The sequence below is a fragment of the Gobius niger genome, assembly GCF_951799975.1.
Source record: "Gobius niger genome assembly, chromosome: 3".
Taxonomy (NCBI): domain Eukaryota; kingdom Metazoa; phylum Chordata; class Actinopteri; order Gobiiformes; family Gobiidae; genus Gobius; species Gobius niger.
The window spans coordinates 1494915-1516485 of record NC_136854.1 but is presented as its reverse complement, the minus strand read 5'-3'; the positions used below and the strand labels follow the sequence as shown (position 1 = coordinate 1516485).

Sequence of the window (21571 nt, the reverse complement as noted above, 5' to 3'; positions counted from 1 at the left end):
CTTGCCTGAAGTGAAACTTACCGACGCCCTTTGCGTTTCCTGCAGATCCAACATGGCCGCCTCGCCTCTGACCATAGAGGACCAGGGAATGCAGAGTAACGCCTCACCTGTAGCCCCGCCCCCTCAGGTGAACAACGGCCAATCACATGGGCCGTCCAGCTCCATAAACCCGCCCAGCAGCCTGACGGTGCAGCTCTTCAGACGTGTGCACCAGTGAGTAACAGGAAGTGCTACTCCGGGTCAGAGGTCACAGACAAACATCTGGTCAGGCTCATTAGGCCATGGAGAACAGGGAGTCTTTCAGAGAGAGTTTGAACGTCTTCAAACATTTGCTTTGTTTACTTATTTGATCAGTTCACATTCTGCTCTAAAGGTGTGAGCTGAAGTAAGAGGTTTATGAGCGCCTGCCCAGTACAGACGACAGCCTGAAAACCTTTTCTATCTGACCTGTGACGTGTCCCTGTGTTGGTCAGAGCTCCCTCCTCACTGCAGTCGGTGATCGAGCGCGGAGACGTGGAGGCTCTGAAGGACCTTCTCCACAGAGACACGCCCATGACACCTGACAGCGACGGCTGGAGCCCACTGCACCTGTCAGCCCACTGCGGACAGACGTCCTGTGTGCAACTGCTGCTGTCAGGTCAGACCACTGCACCTGCCACACCTGACCACTACACCTGCCACTGTCAGACCACTGCACCTGCCACTGTCAGAACAGACCACTGCACCTGCCACTGTCAGGTCAGACCACTACACCTGCCACTGTCAGGTCAGACCACTACACCTGCCACTGTCAGGTCAGACCACTGCACCTGCCACTGTCAGACCACTACACCTGCCACTGTCAGAACAGACCACTGCACCTGCCACTGTCAGAACAGACCACTGCACCTGCCACTGTCAGGTCAGACCACTACACCTGCCACTGTCAGGTCAGACCACTGCACCTGCCACTGTCAGACCACTGCACCTGCCACACCTGTAAAATTGTGAGCTGAGATGCTTCAAAGATATAATTCCAGCTGAGATCAAAGTCAGAGGCTGTATCTGAATGTCCACCCTCGTCCCTAACGCCCCATTCACTACATAGGCCCGCACTATATAGTCACTATGTAGTGACTATATAGTGACTATATAGTCACTATATAGTCACTATATAGTCACTATATAGTGACTGATTCTGTTGGCGACACAAGCCACTACTTTCTCCGCGCTGCGTGACGTCACGTGTGCTGCGGCTGCAGATGTGTTTTTTTAATTTTTTGATCTGAATTTATTTATTGTTACAAACGTTTATTTTATGAAACAGAACGACTGTTTTGTCACTTTTACAGGCGTTACTATCATCACAAAAAAAAAGAAAAAAAAGTCACCCCAGCGTGAGCTCAGAGACGCCGACAGTAGGTCAGAGCCCGGTGTCCGAACACCAGCAGATTGAGCGACGACATCTGCTAAAAGTTCAATAAACTCCGGGAATAAAGTATTTCTGTGATAAAAAACAAACTCAGAGACAGTGGAATATTTATGGATAAATACGAGACAGATACGCTTTTACTTCACATGGATTTTACATGAATGGCTTGGATTATTCGAGAGGAAGCTGTCGGTCATTTAGCTCAAGCTAAAGATTAGCAGCTAACGTTAGCATGAAGCTGTCGGTCATTTAACAGCTCCAGCTAAAGGCTAGCAGCTAACGTTAGCATGAAGCTGTCGGTCATTTAACAGCTCCAGCTAAAGGTTAGCAGCTAACGTTAGCATGAAGCTGTTGGTCATTTAACAGCTCCAGCTAAAGGCTAGCAGCTAGCGTTAGCATCTTTTCACCGTAACCGTTTATATTTAGGTCGTTTATTCATGAGAAACACAAACACTCGACTGAAACAGCTGATTTACTTCAGTCGTGTTTAGTTCACAGACCTGTCTCTGTCAGGCTCTTCTCCCACTCTCGCAATGCATTGTGGTCTATATTGACCCGTTTAGTGACCATCGATGCTCACTACTTTTCCAGATGCATTGTGGGAAATTTCGAGTGGACGTCTTTTTTCTCTCTGGACATTCGGAAACAGCCAGAGTCAGTTTCAGGCCCAGTTTTAGGAAAGCGATGTTTAGTTTCACAGAAGAAGCAGGAGAAGTTGTGTTGAGAAGTTTGTTAAACCACTGTCTGACGTGCACATCTGGCAGAACATCTGTGATCTCTGTGGTACTGACCGCTCTGGTACTGACCACTCACATACATGTGGCAGAACATCTGTGACCGCTCTGGTACTGACCACTCACATACATGTGGCAGAACATCTGTGACCGCTCTGGTACTGACCACTCACATACCCCACACTGTGCAGCTCACCCAGACCTGCTGAACCGCCGCACGCCTAAAGGGTCGACGCCGCTGATGTTCGCCGTGCGTCGAGGACACGCCTCCTGCGCGGAGCTGCTTCTGAACCACGGCGCCGACCCCGACATCGCCAACACGGACCGAGACACAGCGCTCTACTTTGGTGAGGGGTGGAACTGCACCCGGCAGCTGCAACGACACCAAACATCACCCTTCACTCGCAGGTCATTCAGTCAGAAAACAACATCCATCATTCATGTTGGAACAAGTAAACTCCAGCCCTTTATCTCACAGTGAGAACCAAGAGGACGGGGGTAGAAGAACTCCTGGGGGGGGGGGGGATTTAAAGACTACCTGCACAATTTTATTAAAACAAGTAAAGACAGTTGTACAGTCACGGTGATATGAAAACATAAATAGGTCACTCTTTGACAAGTTTTTGCACAATTTATTGTGAATTGGCTAAATAATTACACGTATAAACTTCATAATGTTTATTGTGTCTACTTGTGTTCTAGTATAACTTTAAGGTTAACACTGAGGTTAGAGATGTTAAAGATCTTTTACCTTCACATGTTTCAGCGCCATCTGCAGGCCGTCATCAGAAGTATCACCGGCGTGCGCTGACGTGTCACTTATCAGCTGTTCTTACTTCCGAGGCGTGACCAGTCTGACGGTCCCAACAGGTCCGACACACTGGCCACGCCCCCTGACCAGTCTGACGGTCCCAACAGGTCCGACACACTGGCCACGCCCCCTGACCAGTCTGACGCCCCCTGACCAGTCTGACGGTCCCAACAGGTCCGACAGACTGGTCACGCCCCCTGACGGTCCCAACAGGTCCGACAGACTGGCCACGCCCCCTGCCGCCCGGTGGTTTCAGGGCGACAGGGGGCGTGGTCATTGGAGGAGGATGTCCCAGGTGTGGTCTGGACTTCTGAGCATCGCACACAAGTTATCAGTAGTAAGAACACTTCTCGAACGGGTCACCCTCATTACAGACGCAATAGACCGGGAGGAGGAGGAGAAACACATAGAACACGCACTCACACAATGCCAGTACCCAAATGGGCCATAAACAAAGGAAAACAGCAAGTCCACAACGAAGAACACACAAAAGCAACATCAAAACAAAAGAAAAAAGAAGCCGGGGAACATATTCACTCTGCCATATGTCAGAGGAATAACAGAACCATCCAGAGAGCAATGAAACAACATAAACACAGTTATAAAACCACACACCAAACTGACTCAGCTTCTGGTACATCCGAAAGACAAAATATCACAGGGGGAAAAATGCAACGCAATTTACGAGATACCATGCAAATCATGCAACAAATCAAACATAGGAGAAACAGGACGACCTTTCCACATGAGAAAAAAGGAACACCAAACAGAATGCAAAAAAGAAACAAGGGGACGACTCACACGAACAAAAAGAGAAAAGGCAGAACAGGAGAATTTAAAATCGGCTATTTCGGACCAAAAGAAACAACCACATCATGGGCCGAGACGAGGCTCGGGTCATTGGATCGGAAACCAATAAATTCAAACGCTGGATAAAAGAAGCCATAGAAATCAGGAAACGGAGCACCGACACCATCAACCGGGACGAAGGAGCGTTTCTCCTGTCCCTCCAATGACCACGCCCCCTGTCGCCCTGAATCCACCGGGCGTGGCCAGTCTGTCGGACCTGCTGGGACCGTCAGACTGGTCAGGGGGCGTGGCCAGTCTGTCGGACCTGTTGGGACCGTCAGGCTGGTCACGCCTCGGAAGTAAGAACAGCTGATAAGTGACACGTCGCCGCACGCCGGTGATACTTCTGATGACGGCCTGCAGATGGCGCTGAAACATGTAAAGGTAAAAGATCTTTAACATCTCTAACCGTAGTGTCTGACAAAACCGACCTAAAAAGTGATACTACAAATAATTACAATTATTTTACCCTGACTTTGAGAGTTTTACGAATTCAAAGTTAAAGCGGGGGGGTCAAACTCCTCTGGGGTCGTGGGCCGAAATCCAGCTCGCACGGCGGGTCACGGCCACATATGAAGAGGAAAATACTGTTGAGGAAACATGTTTCAATAAATTAATAATAAAAATAATGAGCTGTGATTTAAAAATGTAACTGGGGATTTTAGGATAATAGTAATAATAATAATACCGTAAATGCTGTAATATAGGCCGGGGCCTTTATTCACTCATGAGACTGACCCGAGAGAAGACGAGACGCTCGCGCTGATGGGAGGAGTTATTTTGAGGTGTGGGACTGACCTGCACACGGAGCAGCTGGACGTGCTTTGAAGACGCGATGGAGACTTTATTAAAACCCTGGAGGGTCACACAACATTTGTTTCCCTGTTTCCAAATATGGTCACAGGAGGTTTGAAAAGTGGCTAAATCTGTGTCAAAGTTACGCTGGGATCAGCTCCTCCGCAGCGTCCCCCTCGGCCCGGGTTCAGTTTGTTACTTCCTGCACGTGAGTTTTCATTTACACCAGTATAAGACTAATTCCTAACATGGGGAATATTTCTACTGCTGTAGTTTCTAATAGAAGCCCCGGCCTGTTTTAGAGACCGGCTTTAATTTACCTCCGCCAGCCACGAACCCGGCCCCTGTCGGAGACCCGGCCTCTGTCGGAGACCCGGCCTCTGTCGGAGACCCGGCCTCTGTCGGAGACCCGGCCTCAGTGAGAGACCCGGCCCCTGTCGGAGACCCGGCCTCTGCCTGGCCTCTGTCGGAGACCCGGCCTCTGTCGGAGACCCGGCCTCTGTCGGAGACCCGGCCTCTGTCGGAGACCCGGCCCCTGTCGGAGACCCGGCCTCTGTCAGAGACCCGGCCCCTGTCGGAGACCCGGCCTCTGTCGGAGACCCGGCCTCTGTTAGACCCGGCCACTGTTAGACCCGGCCCCTGTCGGAGACCCGGCCTCTGTCGGAGACCCGGCCTCTGTCGGAGACCCGGCCCCTGTCGGAGACCCGGCCTCTGTCAGAGACCCGGCCCCTGTCGGAGACCCGGCCTCTGTCGGAGACCCGGCCTCTGTCGGAGACCCGGCCTCTGTTAGACCCGGCCACTGTTAGACCCGGCCCCTGTCGGAGACCCGGCCCCTGTCGGAGACCCGGCCCCTGTCGGAGACCCGGCCCCTGTCGGAGACCCGGCCCCTGTCGGAGACCCGGCCCCTGTCGGAGACCCGGCCCCTGTCGGAGACCCGGCCTCTGTCGGAGACCCGGCCTCTGTCGGAGACCAGGCCTCTGTTAGACCCGGCCACTGTCAGAGACCCAGCCGCTAATGGAATACATGCCAGTATTAGAGAATTTACGGTAATAACTTGTATTGCACTTTACAAGCCAGTGTCACAGCCGCCCTGGGACAGACTGACCATTTACCACGTGGCTCTAATGTGTTGTTTATATCCTGATCTCTTACTATGTCAGTGCCCTCTGCTGGACACGTGTGGAAATGTTTCCTTTTTTATTTTGGCTGCCCCCTGGTGGCTGCAGTGAGCATTCTGGTTATGTCCATAAAAATTCATTCGGGCTAGAGACTATTTCTACAAGTCAGAGACCGGATAAAATCATCTCAAACACAAGGCCTGGTGACTTAAAGTGACAATGACGACACATACATGTAGGAACCAGCTTTAGTCCTGCCTTTATGCCTTCATTTGAACTGAAATGTAAAAAGGCCTTTGCTCCCTCTCTGTGGCGCCGCAGCCTGTGAACAGCGGAACGAGCCGATGGTGGCGCTGTTGCTCAGGAGCGGGGCGAAGGTGAACCGCAGCTGCAGCTTCGGAAACAGCGCTCTGCACGAGGCCTGCCACCAGGGCCACGGCGCCCTCTGCAGGACGCTGCTGAACGCCGGCGCCAACCCCAGGTACAGGAACGTGTTCGGCATCGACCCCCTGTTCACGGCGGCGCAGAACGGGCACAGCCAGGCCATTCAGCTGCTGCTCCAGAGAGGTACCACCCCGGCACTCGGAAAATTCACACTGATAAATATACGCTTTGCATGTGATCAGAGGAGACTTGGAGATCTTATTCTGTTTAACCTCTTAACTCCCGCCTGAACCGAGAGGATCTTTTTCCTCACGTCATCAGATGTTTTTGTTGGGTATTCAACTCATTTTTGTAACTTTTTGGTCGTTTTTTGGTCACATTTTTTAATCAAATTTTTGTCCTTTTTTTTTCTTTCATTTTTTCGTCAATTTTTTAATCAATTTATTTTTTTGTCAAATTTTTTTTATCACATTTTTGTCATTTTTTGTCACATTTTTGTCAATTTTTTGTCAAATTTTTTCGTCATTTTTTTGAATCAAATTTTTGTCATTTTTTTGTCCATTTTTTAATGAAATTTTTGTCATTTTTTGTCACATTTTTGTCACATTTTTGTCACATTTTTGTCATTTTTTGTCACATTTTTGTCATTTTTTTGTCAATTTTTTTGTCAATTTTTTGTCTTTTTTTTCATTTTTTGTCAATATTTTAATCACATTTTTGTCATTTATTTGTCCATTTTTAAATCAAATTTTTGTCATTTTTTGTCACATTTTTGTCATTTTTTATCACATTTTTGTCATTTTTTATCACATTTTTGTCATTTTTTCGTCCATTTTTTAATCAAATTTTTGTCATTTTTTGTCACATTTTTGTCACATTTTTTCATTTTTTGTCACATTTTTTTTCATTTTTTGTCACATTTTTGTCATTTTTTTTGTCAATTTTTAATCACATTTTTTGTCTTTTTTTTTCATTTTTTGTCACATTTTTGTCACATTTTTGTCATTTTTTGTCAATTTTTTTGTCAATTTTTTTGTCAATTTTTTTGACATCGTCTCGCCGTCCCTCCTTGTTCTGTGATTGGTTCCAAATCCATGTGAACATTTTGGCCAGAGAGATTCAGGCGGAGATTTCTCTAAAGTGGGAGAAAAAGGACACTGTGATTTGTGGCAAATGAAATGAAATCACTTGTTACATCATCACTCAAATGTAAATGCAAACGGTGCAAATAAGATGTGCAAAATTATCTCATATACAATGAAAAAAAACTTTAAAAGGGGCAACAAATGCATAGCCCTTGTAACCATCACCATCTTGGAAAAAGAAACAAAACAAAAAAGAACATGATTTGGTTTTTGCTTGTATTTTTCAAAGACCTAGTTAAAGTTTAGGCTCAAATTGGGGAATCAGTGATTGCTTTACTCATTGACTGCCAGCCATTTTCAAATCAGAGAGCTTCCCACTGCCAGAGGTTTTTCATGATTTTGTTTTTACAAGACACACAGAAAATTTTGTTCTAGGTCTATGTCAACACGAAACTTACCAAACAAAAGATTAGACCCTCTTCTCTCATCTAAAAAAATGTTTGTTTGTACCTCTTTCCATTCTACTGTAATACCTGTCTGCTTCCTTGATCCTCCTCCTCGACCATGATCCAACTCTGTACAACGAAAACCACCGCCAACCAAAACCTATTCAAGTTACCTGTATTTTTCCGTAGGTTTCGCCATTCTCTTTGGATCTTCTCCTACTCCCGTTGCCATACTAGTCCTTCCCTCATCACTATTTTTTAAAATTTTTTCAGCTTTTAGATTTGAAAATGTGCTCTGTATGGTTAACCACTTACCGCGTTAACGAGCGCATTTTCTCCAGTTCGGCTTTACCCAAATCTAAAAGCGTCTTTTAGAAAACTTCAATTTTTTATCACATTTTTGTCACATTTTTGTCATTTTTTCGTCAATTTTTTAATCAATTTTTTGTCATTTTTTGTCACATTTTTGTAATTTTTCGTCCATTTTTTTCATCACATTTTTGTCATTTTTTTGTCACATTTTTTAATAAAATTTTTAGAAAGCGTTTTTTTGTCACTTTTTTTCACCTTCTCTACGTCACTGTTTTTGTCCTCTTTTTTTAAAGCGACAGTCTGTAAGTTTGCAAAGTGAGGAAAGATGGAGAGAAATGTGAAAGTAAGCAATCAAACTCCTCCCTCTTTAACCAGTTTGCAAAACGATCAAGCCCCTCCCCCTCCCTCCTGATTGGACCTGACAGGCTGATTCAAAGGACCAGCTCGTCTCATTGGTCAACACAGGAGGATACTAGACTCTGATTAGTTACTTAAAGCCACACTGCAAAGAATTTTACCCAATAAATATAATTGAAATACAAGCATTTATTTGATGACAGATAAGATCAGACAAAGCTAAGGTAAGAACATATCTCAGTATGTAAAAACGGTGGCCTGTTCCTTTAAGAATTTCATCATTAGTTATCAACATATTATTAGAATGAAAAATCATAATATCATAGAGTGCTACTGTGAAGTCTTACAGGAAAAATCTATGAAATCCATACCGATAAAAACAAAGGTTAAATCCAGCCCAATCACAGTGAGCGCATGTTTCCCGTGTGGTGCAGGAGCAGAGCTGAACACCCAGGCGCTGGACGGAGCCTCCCCCCTGTTCGAAGCCTCGAGAAACGGACACGAGTCGGTGGTGGAGCTGCTGCTGTCGCTCAAGGCCGACGCCGACCGCAGCAACAAGGCCGGGCTGCTTCCTCTGCACGCCGCCGCGCTCAACAACCACCCGGCGTGAGTGGAGCCAACACCAGAACCGTTCACTCAGGGTCAGGACCGTCTGCTGAGGCCACTCCTTTCCAGCTCTCGCATTCACTCACGTAGCGCTGTCATGAAGTGGTAGTAGTTTATTCCGTCAGTTCATTTCGTAAAACGTAAAAACATTTCCAGTTCTTTGTGAACAACACGACCGAGAGGGTTTAGGCTGAAGTGAAAACTTATAACGCCTAACCCAGACTTATACACATTAATAATGAACAATATCAAGTGTCAAACAGAAGAGAAATAATCCTGTATCTGGAGTTAATAACAGACATTTCAATATTCCAACAAATATGTTACATAAATGTATTTTATGTTAATTTAGTTGAAACTAAATCATGTCATCATTATTACTTTTTATTCATTTTATTTTGTTTTTTTCTTACTTTATTCATCCTAAGCTTATATATTCTTGACCTCTTAACTCCCGATCTTTTTCCTCACGTCATCAGATTTTTTTTTCCATCATTTTTTTGTTAAGTATTCAACTCATTTTTGTAACTTTTTTGTCATTTTCTTATCATTTTTTGTAATTTTTTGTCACATTTTTGCCACTTTTTCGTAAATTTTTCGTCACTTTTTCCTCAATGTTTTCTCACTTTTTTTGTCACATTTCCATCATTGTTTTCGTCTCAGTTTTGTTGCTATTTTCTCACCTTTTTTCCAGAAGCTTTTGGATTGGGGTAAAGCCAAACTGGAGAAAATGTGCTCGGTTCAGGTGGGAGTTAAGGGGTTAAAAGAAAAGCATCCAAAAACAAAAATGTGCTGGAAAAGCGACAAAATGTGACGAAAACGTGACGACGAAGCGATGAAAAAACAAAAACACGACAAAAAACAAGAACAAGAGACGAAAACACAAAAAAGTAATGAAAAGGCAACAAAAACATGACAAAAATGCGGCGACAACGTGACAAAAAGTTACCGTGACTTTTCTAGATTTGAGCTTTTTAATGAGGCGTTGCAGTGTCGCTCTCCAGTCAAGAAGCTTTTAGATTTGGGCAAAGCCGAACAGGAGAAAATGCTCTCGGTTAAGGCGGGGGGTCAGAGGTTCACACATGTATTTGTGGAAGTGTCACATTTACTCTAATTTGGGCCAGGCTGACCAGAGTCCAGGGCTGGTTTTCAGTCCCAGTCCGGCCCTTTTGTGACCGCACTACAAAAAGTGAATATCAAGCATTGGCTTAAATGACTTGAATTGAGGAAATGTTTCTTGTTTTGAGCGGTTTTCACTCATTTAGACACTTTTCCTGATCGGACCGAGTTTACTTTGCTTGTTTGAGGACATTTCAGACCAGTTCTCGGGTAAATCTCGCTTGAAATAAGAAAGTAAAATTGCCAATGAGACAAGACCAATTTTCTTTCCCCATTGGCAAAGAAAATGACCTGAAATAAGGACGAAATGCATCGAAACGAGTCAGAAACATCTCAGAACAAGTGAAATAATCCAGGACAAATGCCTAACAACAACTTAACTAGTCAAAGCAACTAAAATTTGGATTATTATGCTCAAATTGAGATGTTTATACTGATCTAGTTAAATACTTTTTGCAGTGTGATAAACATTACTTCCTTAAATCTTCCTAAAGGCCTGGAGGTGGTGAAACGGGTGCTGGAGGTGGTGAAACGGTCACTGCGTTGGTGACCTCTCGTCTCTGTGCTCCTTTGCAGAGTGGTGTCGCTGCTCCTCCCCTTCACCAGCAGGGGGAGTGTGCAGCGCAGTGGCATCAGCCCGCTGCACCTGGCGGCCGAGCGGGACCACGAGGTCGTGCTGGAGCAGCTGATCGCGGCCGGGTTCGACGTGAACGCGCCGCTGTCCGAGGAGCGCAGCCGGAACTACAGCGACCACCGCAGCTCCGCTCTGTTCTTCAGGTCAGAACCTCAGGTCAGAACCTCAGGTCAGAACCTCAGGTCAGAACCTCCGGTCAGAACCTCAGGTCAGAACCTCAGGTCAGGACCTCAGGTCAGGACCTCAGGTCAGAACCTCAGGTCAGGACCTCAGGTCAGAACCTCAGGTCAGGACCTCAGGTCAGGACCTCAGGTCAGAACCTCAGGTCAGGACCTCAGGTCAGAACCTCAGGTCAGAACCTCCGGTCAGAACCTCAGGTCAGGACCTCAGGTCAGGACCTCAGGTCAGGACCTCAGGTCAGAACCTCAGACGCCTCTTGTGCAAAACCTGCGAATCAGTTCAGTTTATAAAATGTGCTTTGTTAAACATTTGTTTTCCAGCGTTCACTCCGGGAACCTGAGGATGGCCCGCGCTCTGCTGGAGGCCGGGGCGGACACAGAGCTGGACGTGTTCTGCCCCCTGCTGGTGGCTGTGAGGATGGGCTGGGTGGACCTCACTGCTCTGCTGCTGCAGTTCGGAGCTGATGTCCACGCTCAGGTCTGTGGCTCTGAGGAGATGGGGGGAAATGTCGTTGTACCAGCTGTGGATCCTCCGTGGAGCAGAGAGCGGACGTGTTCCCTGATTGCAGGTGCCGGAGCAGCCGTCCTCCTTCGCCGCCGCGCTGCACCTGGGCCTGGAGTCTCTGCCGACGCTGAAGCTGCTCCTGGACCACGGCTGCGACGCTGAGGCCTGTTTCCACTGCCGCTACAGCCCCCACCCCCACCCACCGCCTCCACCCGAACGCCCGCCTCGAGACGAGCTGAGGAGGGAGCTGCTCCAGCTGTCGGACCAGGTGAGGATCACTGTCAGACCAGGTGAGGATCACTCTGTCTGACCAGGTGAGGACCACCTCCAGCTGTCTGACCAGGTGAGGACCATCTCCAGCTGTCTGACCAGATGAGGACCACCTCCAACTGTCTGACCAGGTGAGGATCACCTCCAGCTGTCTGACCAGATGAGGACCATCTCCAGCTGTCTGACCAGGTGAGGACCATCTCCAGCTGTCTGACCAGGTGAGGATCACCTCCAGCTGTCTGACCAGATGAGGACCACCTCCAGCTGTCTGACCAGATGAGGACCACCTCCAACTGTCTGACCAGGTGAGGATCACCTCCAGCTGTCTGACCAGATGAGGACCACCTCCAGCTGTCTGACCAGGTGAGGATCACCTCCAGCTGTCTGACCAGGTGAGGATCACCTCAAGCTGTCTGACCAGGTGAGGATCACCTCCAACTGTCTGACCAGGTGAGGACCACCTCCAGCTGTCTGACCAGGTGAGGACCACCTCCAACTGTCTGACCAGGTGAGGACCACCTCCAACTGCCTGACCAGGTGAGGATCACTCTGTCAGACCAGGTGAGGACCACCTCCAGCTGTCTGACCAGGTGAGGATCACCTCCAGCTGTCTGACCAGGTGAGGACCACCTCCAACTGCCTGACCAGGTGAGGATCACTCTGTCAGACCAGATGAGGACCACCTCCAGCTGTCTGACCAGGTGAGGATCACCTCCAGCTGTCTGACCAGATGAGGACCACCTCCAGCTGTCTGACCAGATGAGGACCACCTCCAACTGTCTGACCAGGTGAGGATCACCTCCAGCTGTCTGACCAGATGAGGACCATCTCCAGCTGTCTGACCAGGTGAGGACCATCTCCAGCTGTCTGACCAGGTGAGGATCACCTCCAGCTGTCTGACCAGATGAGGACCACCTCCAGCTGTCTGACCAGATGAGGACCACCTCCAACTGTCTGACCAGGTGAGGATCACCTCCAGCTGTCTGACCAGATGAGGACCACCTCCAGCTGTCTGACCAGGTGAGGATCACCTCCAGCTGTCTGACCAGGTGAGGATCACCTCCAGCTGTCTGACCAGGTGAGGATCACCTCCAACTGTCTGACCAGGTGAGGACCACCTCCAGCTGTCTGACCAGGTGAGGACCACCTCCAACTGCCTGACCAGGTGAGGATCACTCTGTCAGACCAGGTGAGGACCACCTCCAGCTGTCTGACCAGGTGAGGATCACCTCCAGCTGTCTGACCAGATGAGGACCACCTCCAGCTGTCTGACCAGGTGAGGATCACCTCCAGCTGTCTGACCAGGTGAGGACCACCTCCAACTGCCTGACCAGGTGAGGATCACTCTGTCAGACCAGATGAGGACCACCTCCAGCTGTCTGACCAGGTGAGGATCACCTCCAGCTGTCTGACCAGATGAGGACCACCTCCAGCTGTCTGACCAGGTGAGGATCACCTCCAGCTGTCTGACCAGGTGAGGACCACCTCCAACTGCCTGACCAGGTGAGGATCACTCTGTCAGACCAGGTGAGGACCACCTCCAGCTGTCTGACCAGGTGAGGATCACCCTAGCTGCCTGACCAGGTGAGGATCAGGTGAGGATCAGGTGAGGACCACCTCCAGCTGTCCAGAACACTGGCTTCTGTTGCCCGCTGCTCCTGACAGACGTGACCTCAGAGGAAGTGGTTCTAAGATGTTCACACCTCCAGGATTTAACACATCACTAACGTCTGTAGATCCTAAAGTTCTCCCACACTCTAGGTCCTCCTGTGTTCTGAGTGCAGTTCTGTGAAGCCGTCTCGCGGCCCTCGCTCTGCCACCTCACGGGGCCGATCGTGACCCTGCTCCTTGACTATGTGGGACAGGTGCAGCTCTGCATGAAGCTGGTGGACGTGCTACAGTCCTGCAGCCTGTGGAGCTCCATCCGACTCCAAACCAGTGAGTGTCCTGCTCTGAGCTTCCCCTGGTTCATCATCATCACAGTCTGTGTATGTCCAGGACTCAGATCATTCAGGACAGTTTTCAGATCACTTCACTGAGAAAAACAACCTGGAACACGAAAAGTTACATTTGAGTTGGTTTTTGAGTTATGGGACCCTCAGCTGGTTTCCTGTGTCCAAACTGAAGACAAAGCCTCGGCGTCAGTGCATTTATAGTCAAACATTTGTGCCTTTTTTCCACTGAGAACACATGTACCTAACCCTCATTTAAATCGTATGGAGGACTTTAAATACCTTAATGGTCAAGGTATTTCATCTAAAGGCAGTTATTTTAAATTGACAGTGCATGGCAGTAGCCTTGTTGCCAGACTAGTTTTTTCATGTTTGTTAAAGTAATTTGAAATAAATGCACCTGAAGCCTCCGTTCATTTGAAAATGTGACGCCACAAAAATAAAGAAAAGTCTTTCATTTCCAGTGCTTCAACTGTGCTTAGCCTAAAGGCGAGCTCTGTTTTCATACAAATATTAACCTCTTAACTCCCGCCTAAACCGAGAGGATCTTTTTCCTCACGTCATCAGATCTTTTTTTCCATCATTTTTTGTTGGGTATTCAACTCATCTTTGTAACTTTTTTGTAATTTTTTGTCAATTTTTTGTAATTTTTTTGTCAAATTTTTATCACATTTTTGTCTTTTTTTAACCAATTTTTTATCACATTTTTGTCACATTTTTGTCATTTTGTTTGGCATTTTTTTAAATCACATTTGTCATTTTTTAAAATCACATTTTTTTTCATTTTTTTGTCAAATTTTTGTCACATTTTTGTCATTTTTTTTCGTCCATTTTTGGTCATTTTTGGTCACATTTTTGTCATTTGTTTGTCACATTTTCATAATTTTGTTGTCAAATTTTTGTCAAATTTTTGCCACTTTTTCATCATTTTTTCGTCACTTTTTTGTCCCATTTCCATCATTGTTTTCGTCTCAGTTTTGTTGCTATTTTCACAGCTTTTTTCCAGAAGCTTTTGGACTGGGGTAAAGCCAAACTGGAGAAAATGTGCTGCTTCAAAAACACGTTCTATCAATCACTGACTTAGCCTATTTTCCTTTCTTTTCCCCCTACAGAGTTTTTCTTGAGCCTTTTTGGCCGATGGAACATAAGCCCTGGTCTGAACTCTCCGTGTCCGTCTCTAAACTCCTGTTCTCTCAGCAGGTTTGGTCTGACTCGTGTCTGTGTTCGCCAGGTCGTCCTCGCTCCCTGATGCAGCTCTGTCGCCTCCTGATCCGACGTCTGCTCGGAGTCCGGCGCCTCCCGCGGCTGAACACGCTTCCACTTCCTGTGCGGCTCATCCACTTCCTGCAGCACCGCCACCACACGGAGCCGTCTGCTGCCTGGGGCTTTTCTGTCATTTAAGGACAAATAAAGTTGTTATCGTTTTGAACGTGATGTTTTTGTTTCGTCATCATCCAATAAAAATGTGGGTCTTGTCATCGCCAGACGTCGTTTATATGGACCATCTGAGAAAACGAACGGGTTGTCAAACTTAAGTAACATGGACGATTTAAAATGTGCTTGATTTTATTATTGCTATAGGACTGGTAGGACACCAGTTTTTAAGCCTAAATTAAGGTGACCATACATCCTCATTTTCCCGGACATGTCCACATTTTGGAGCCCAAAAAACATACAGGAATTTCTTTTTTATGCTCGTTTAAAGACCAGAATACTGAAGACAAACAGTAGGTTTTCTTTTCTTAATAAAACAATCCCCATGCTTTGTTAAATTACTAACCAAAGGGAGGAGACAGGGAAGCCCATTGTCACCATTGATATTTGCGCCATTCACACTACACTGCGTTCCAAATTATTATGCAAATTGGATTTTTGTGTCAAAAAGGTAAAAAAAATAATAATAATAATGAAACTCATGGATGGTCTCGTGTCTTGGGGCTCTATGAATCACTGACATTAATCTCAGAGACCTGGGATAATTAGTTGTCAGGTTAAGCCCAGTTAAGGGAAAAACTACTGAAAAAGGGTGTTCCACTTTATTATGCAGATCATCATTTTCAAGCAATATGGGAAAGAAAAAGGGTCTTTCTGCTGATGAAAAGTGTGAAATAGTTGAATGCCTTGGTCTAGGTATGAAAACCTTCGATATTTCATGAAAGATTAAGCTTAATCATCGTACTGATAAGAGATTTGTGGATGATTCGGAGCACACTCGGGTTTGTGCAGATAAAGGCACAATATGGACGGTTTCTGCCGGACAAACACATCAGATTAAGAGAACAGATGCTACAAAGCAGCATACAGGTATTTGAAGCTGCTGGTGCCTCTGGAGTCTCCCGAACATGAAGGTGTAGGACCCTCCAGAGGCTGCAGTTGTGCATAAACCTATATATAGGCCCCTCTATCCGGGCCTCCCCTAAACTGTCAATTGAAGCTGAAGCAGAAACGGCTGCAGTGGCTCAGAAATAAATGAAGACTCATTTTCAAACAGTCTTGTTCACTGATGAGCGCCATGTAGCCCTGGATGGTCAAATCAATGGAGTAGTGGATAGTTGGTGAATGGCCACAATGTCCCAACAAGGCTGTGACGTCAGTAAGGAGGTAGCGGAGTTTTGGGCCAGAGTCATGGTGAGAGAGCTGGTCGGCCCCTTTAGGCCCTTTTAGGCTCCCTGAAGGTGTGAAAATGACCTTTGAAAAATGCTACAAAAAGAAGAGCCGTGTTTTCCCAAACAAGATCCTCTTCATGCATGACAACGCACCATGTCCTGCTGTAAAGAATACCTCTGCATCACTGGCTGCTATGGGCAAAAAAGGAGAGAAACTCATGATGTGGACCCCCTCCTCCACTGACCTCAACCCTATTGAGAACCTTTGGAGCCTCAACAAAAAATCTTCTATCAGGGTTGGAGGCAGTTTTCATCAGAACAGCAGCTCTGGGAGGTTATTCTAACATCCTGCAAAGAAATCCAAACAGAAACTGTCCAAAAACTTACAATTTTAATGGATTTAAGAATTTTGAAACTGCTTTAACACAAGGGCTCCTTTGGTAAAATATAACTTGACCTGTTAATATGTTTTTGATTGAAATAGCTTTTGATTTCAGTAAATATGACCTCCTAATGCTACAAATACAACAAATGACCATTTTCAGTTAATTACAAGCTTTAAAATGTATTGAAACGATGAGTTGCATAATAATTTGGAACAGTGGATTTTGAGGTTTTTACTATATTTATTTTTGAAAAAAATACTGTTTTCACTGGGAGATTTTTTCCACCACATTTAAATGATCCTCGACCAGTTAAAGACCTGAAAATTATGCTGACTCTCATTTGAGTTGAAAATTTAGAAAATCTTAGAAAAATGTCATTTGCATAATAATTTGGAACGCAGTGTATGTTGATTGAATGAGACAATATATACAAATAAAAAGTAATGGCCTGATCGTTGATGATTATGATGAATATATAATTTAATTATTAGAACAGATGTTGACATGTCACTCACTGACCTTTATTACTGCGGCGTCACCTGAGGCGGAACTGCCCTATGCTCCCGGTCGGGCCGGTTCCACAGCATTTCTTTAGTGTAGTTATAGAGGCGCACAGGGGACGCACCCAGAGGAGCAGCAGGCATAAATATAGCCTGTTACCTTAATTTGACTTTGGCTTTTTAAACAACAAGTAGCTTCATCATATGTTTTAAACGTCTAGAAGAAATGGTGAGAATCGTTTACCCAAATGTCAGAGGTGGATAGTAATTAGTTAGATTTACTCTGTTACATCCTTTGTAAAACACTGAACTGTTTAAAGTACTTTGCCAAATGCACCTTGACTTACCTCATAAAATAAAAAAAAATAACGTGACTTGAGACACTTAATTGAAAACGCAGTAGTTTTGATAATATACAGTAGGTAAAGCACAATAATCCTTGTTCCGATCTTATTTAAAGAATAGTCCAAGCTGACTCAAAATCAACTTACATTTTCTTAATTCAGGCTGTTTTAAGTGTTTTGTCTTGCTTACAGTGACTTTTTTCTACTCATTTGTTGGGAAATGTGTCTTGTGTATTTGACCCACCCTTCAGTGTCAGGAGCTGGACTGGACTAAAATTGTCGTATTTCCTGGTTCTTGTCAGGACTCGAGCAGCAGCGTTCTGGATGTACTGTAGCTGTCTGATAGCTCGTTTAGAGAGGCCAGTGAGCAGGCGTTACAGTCGTCTAACCTGCTGGAGACAAATGCATGGATAAGTCTCTCTAAGTCTGGTTCTGACACTATTCCTCTGATCTTAGCAATGTTTTTCAGATGGTAAAAAGCTGCTGATGTCATTGCTTTGATGTGGCTGCTTAAATTCAGGTCTGAGTCCATGATTACTCTTAGATTTCTAACCTGATTTTTTGGTTTTAGAGAGAGAGACTCAAGGTGACTGATAACACTTTGTGGTCCCAGTGGAATACGCTGCAAAACAAGTTAGCTCGCTGTCTTGCTCGGACTTTGTATACGAGTAGCGGGCGCAGCGTGGATGCAATCAGGTTAGATGACTCAGGCATGTCAATCACAGGCCCCAGACCCCTCCTACCCTTCACCACCCCAATGACTCAATAAGCCACGCCTCTTATGACATTTTCAAATCAGACTTGAGGATCTGGAAGGCAGTGTTATTTTCTTTTTTTAAGTTTAGGACTATACAGTATATACTGTATATATCACTCTTTTAGAAAAGTTATCAACACTTGATCACTTGATCGTTTGCAACCAACTCTCCATTGCACAAACTTCAGCCAAACTCCCCACACATTTTCAACAGATTGTCATTGTGTTTCCAGTTCACCAATCATACTGCTTGTTTTCTTTCCTCGCTCTGTTCAGCCTCAGCGTAATAGGGGTTATGCGCTAACCACTTCCGCATTCCGATAAGTGAGTAAATCACTTCCGGTTACCATGTTATTTAATAGGAGCAAGAACTTTTTAGCAGCTGAAAACACTGTCACTTGTTTTACACATTGGAAAACGGGTCAAAATAGCTCCACTACGTAGAGCTACACATTCTTAGCTGCTCAAACGAGAGATTCCAGGAGTAAAAGTCGCGTATTTATTGAATGCTAACGCTTGTGGAGCCGTAGCTATCATTAAGCTAGCTTTAGCCGCCTCACCCGACGCACTTTATTTAAATTCATGTACTGCCCACGGACGTGTATTTACATCGTCTGTGATCACAAACAATACACAAGAGCCAGGTTTAATAAAGTATATTCAACAGGAGACTTCAAACTGACGCGTTATTGATGTAACCGGACTGTTACGATGCTGTGGCTGTTCTTCTGTAGATGCATTAAGCCTGTTCTGAAGCCTTTTCACACACACGCACACACACACACACACACACACGCACACCTCTGGATACGATTTTCACATGTTGTATATATATTTTACTGAAGGCTAAGCTGAATTTATGAAACAAAACTGGTTTAATCGATGCAGCCTCCGTGGTGGAGCTGCCTGTGCGTCAGGACGCGCGGCTGCAGCCGCTCCACATCTGCATCAGTCAGGGCAAGCTACAGATGTGAGCTGCAAAAGCCAAACTACCGCCTGCCTCTGATGAAAGTGATCAGCGTCGAGACTTGATGACTTTAGGACAAGTCCGTTGGGGTTCGACTGACAACGCTACATTTAGGCAATTATATCATTTCCGAAATCATTTTTCATGTAGGGCCTAGGCTAGTTTAATTTACTATAGCCTGTGCGTAATGCCTGTTTCCAAACAAGAGGAAAATAAAGCCTGTATTTTGTTATAAACGCTCTCTGCTGAACTGTTCAACAAGATTGCATAATATATTCTTCCACCTGTGTGTGCGTCATGTGCAGCATATGCTTTAATTTTGCAGACGTGACATTGAAACTTTTTAAGTTTCTACAATTTGAAAGAAAAAACTTGAAGTTTCTGAATGTTAAAATAATCTTCATATTTTTATGATAGTTATGAATGCATTTAAATTATTACATAATGTGCTAAATGTTGAACAAAGACAATACAGTACAGACGCGCATCTGGAAGTGTGCGGTCGGTGCAGGTCCGAGTTGAGGACAAAAGCTCACGTCTTTCTCATAAAGACCGAGCTGCACCGGGAGGAGCAGGTGCTCTGGACTTTAACACATCTGTGTGGACAGTCAGAGGCTGGTGTCTTTTACCTTGTTGGAGCTGCTCTTCGGGACTTGCTACGCGAAGCTTCACATGTCGTGGTGCGTAAAAGAGCTCCGCGCTCATGGAGACCGCCCGGTAAGAAATCTTCTGCGTCTTAATTTTGTGCCATGATCTATAAAGTGCCAGACATCGCATGTTTCCCCTGAACTGGTAAAGGCGCATGTAAATAAACCCCATTACACGGATGCTGCTCAGTTGCAATCCGAAATTTTGAAGACCTCCGCAAATATTTGACCGATCAATACGAAACCAAAAGTGTTTCGTAAAGGCGCTGCTCGCCCTCCTCTTCACGATGCTAAAGTAAAACCTTTGTGGAAGATTTCACAGTGAAAAGATCTGCACATGACCATGGCCTGACAAATTACACCCATTGCTGACCCATATGCGCGTATCTTTTCTCTCTGGTTAGAGGCGTGTGCCTTTCGTAATTAGTTTATGGGGAGAGATGCGTCCTGACGCACAGGCAGCTCCACCACGGAGGCTGCATCATTTAAACCAGTTTTGTTTCATAAATTCAGCTTAGCCTTCAGTAAAATATACATACAACATGTGAAAATCGTATCCAGAGGTGTGCGTGTGTGTGTGTGTGCGTGTGTGTGAAAAGGCTTCAGAACAGGCTTAATGCATCTACAGAAGAACAGCCACAGCATCGTAACAGTCCGGTTAAATCAATAACGCGTCAGTTCGAAGACTTCTGTTGAATATACTTTAATAAAACTGGCTCTTGTGTATTGTTTGTGATCACAGACGATGCAAATACACGTCCGTGGGCAGTACATGAATTTAAATAAAGTGCGTCGGGTGAGGCGGCTAAAGCTAGCTTAATGATAGCTACGGCTCCACAAGCGTTAGCATTCAAGTTTTTTCAGCTGCTAAAAAGTTCTTGCTCCTATTAAATAACATGGTAACCGGAAGTGATTTACTCACTTATCGGAATGCGGAAGTGGTTAGCGCATAACCCCTATTCTCCTTCTTCCCTCATCACTGTCTGCTGTATGAGCCTCTCCTCCTGTCACCTGTCTGCAGCCCCGCCCACCTGGACTGAAGCCCCGCCCACCTGGACCACAGCCAATCCAGGTGCGGCTCTGAGTCGCTCCAGGAAGAAACACACAAACCGGTCTCTCCGTCAGACGCACTTTTCTCTGGGACACGGTGGACTCTGCGGATCCGCTCAGGTTCGACTGCTCTCATCATATTCAACCCCTGCTCTGGGATAGACCTGTTTAGTCTTTAGTCTGAGTCTTTCTTCCTTCATTTCCTAGTTGTTGGTCTAAATTCTGATTTATTGACTCTTTAATCAGATCTAAACTGCTCAGTTTCATGTTTATTATTTTAGCTGAGTCATGTTTATCACTATTTTCTAATCAAACTTAGTTGTAATCTCTGTAGCTGTAATACTGACCTGTGGCTGTAGATGGCACTGTAGGTCATTGCTGTTTGTCAAAATGAGAGACCGGTTTCACTGATAATGTGTTTTGTTTTTTACAAATATTATTACCATTCAATTTGTAATCGTGGCATCTCTAATACAGAAATAATCAGTAACATTTTTAACATAAAAAAATGATGTGTTGTATAAATTTAGCTAATTTATTTAGTTCTAGTTTAGTTTTGAACCTGTTTTGACGCTTTAACAGGAAGAACAAACATTTCAATTGAATAGTTGTCCAAACTCATCCGAACTTTCATTAACATTTCTACACTACAAGGAAAGAAAAAAGGAACAGAAATAGGGCCATTCATTTGGAAAAAAAACTGTTTGAGGAAATCAAAACTGATGTTCTGCAGGTCTGTGGCTGAAC

General features: G+C 45.4%; 1 protein-coding gene across 1 annotated transcript; it reads left to right on the top strand.

The window, feature by feature from the left end:
- Positions 1–52: 52 nt before the first annotated feature.
- Positions 53–14968, top strand: LOC306960407 (ankyrin repeat and SOCS box protein 2-like; the record flags this gene model as incomplete). The annotated part of the gene is made up of 10 exons (XM_079552839.1): positions 53–213; positions 474–637; positions 2337–2492; positions 6040–6285; positions 8737–8908; positions 10604–10804; positions 11162–11318; positions 11410–11613; positions 13400–13553; positions 14799–14968. The coding sequence occupies 10 exons, from the start codon at positions 53–55 to the stop codon at positions 14966–14968; spliced, it is 1785 nt and encodes a 594-aa protein (XP_079408965.1).
- Positions 14969–21571: the final 6603 nt, after the last annotated feature.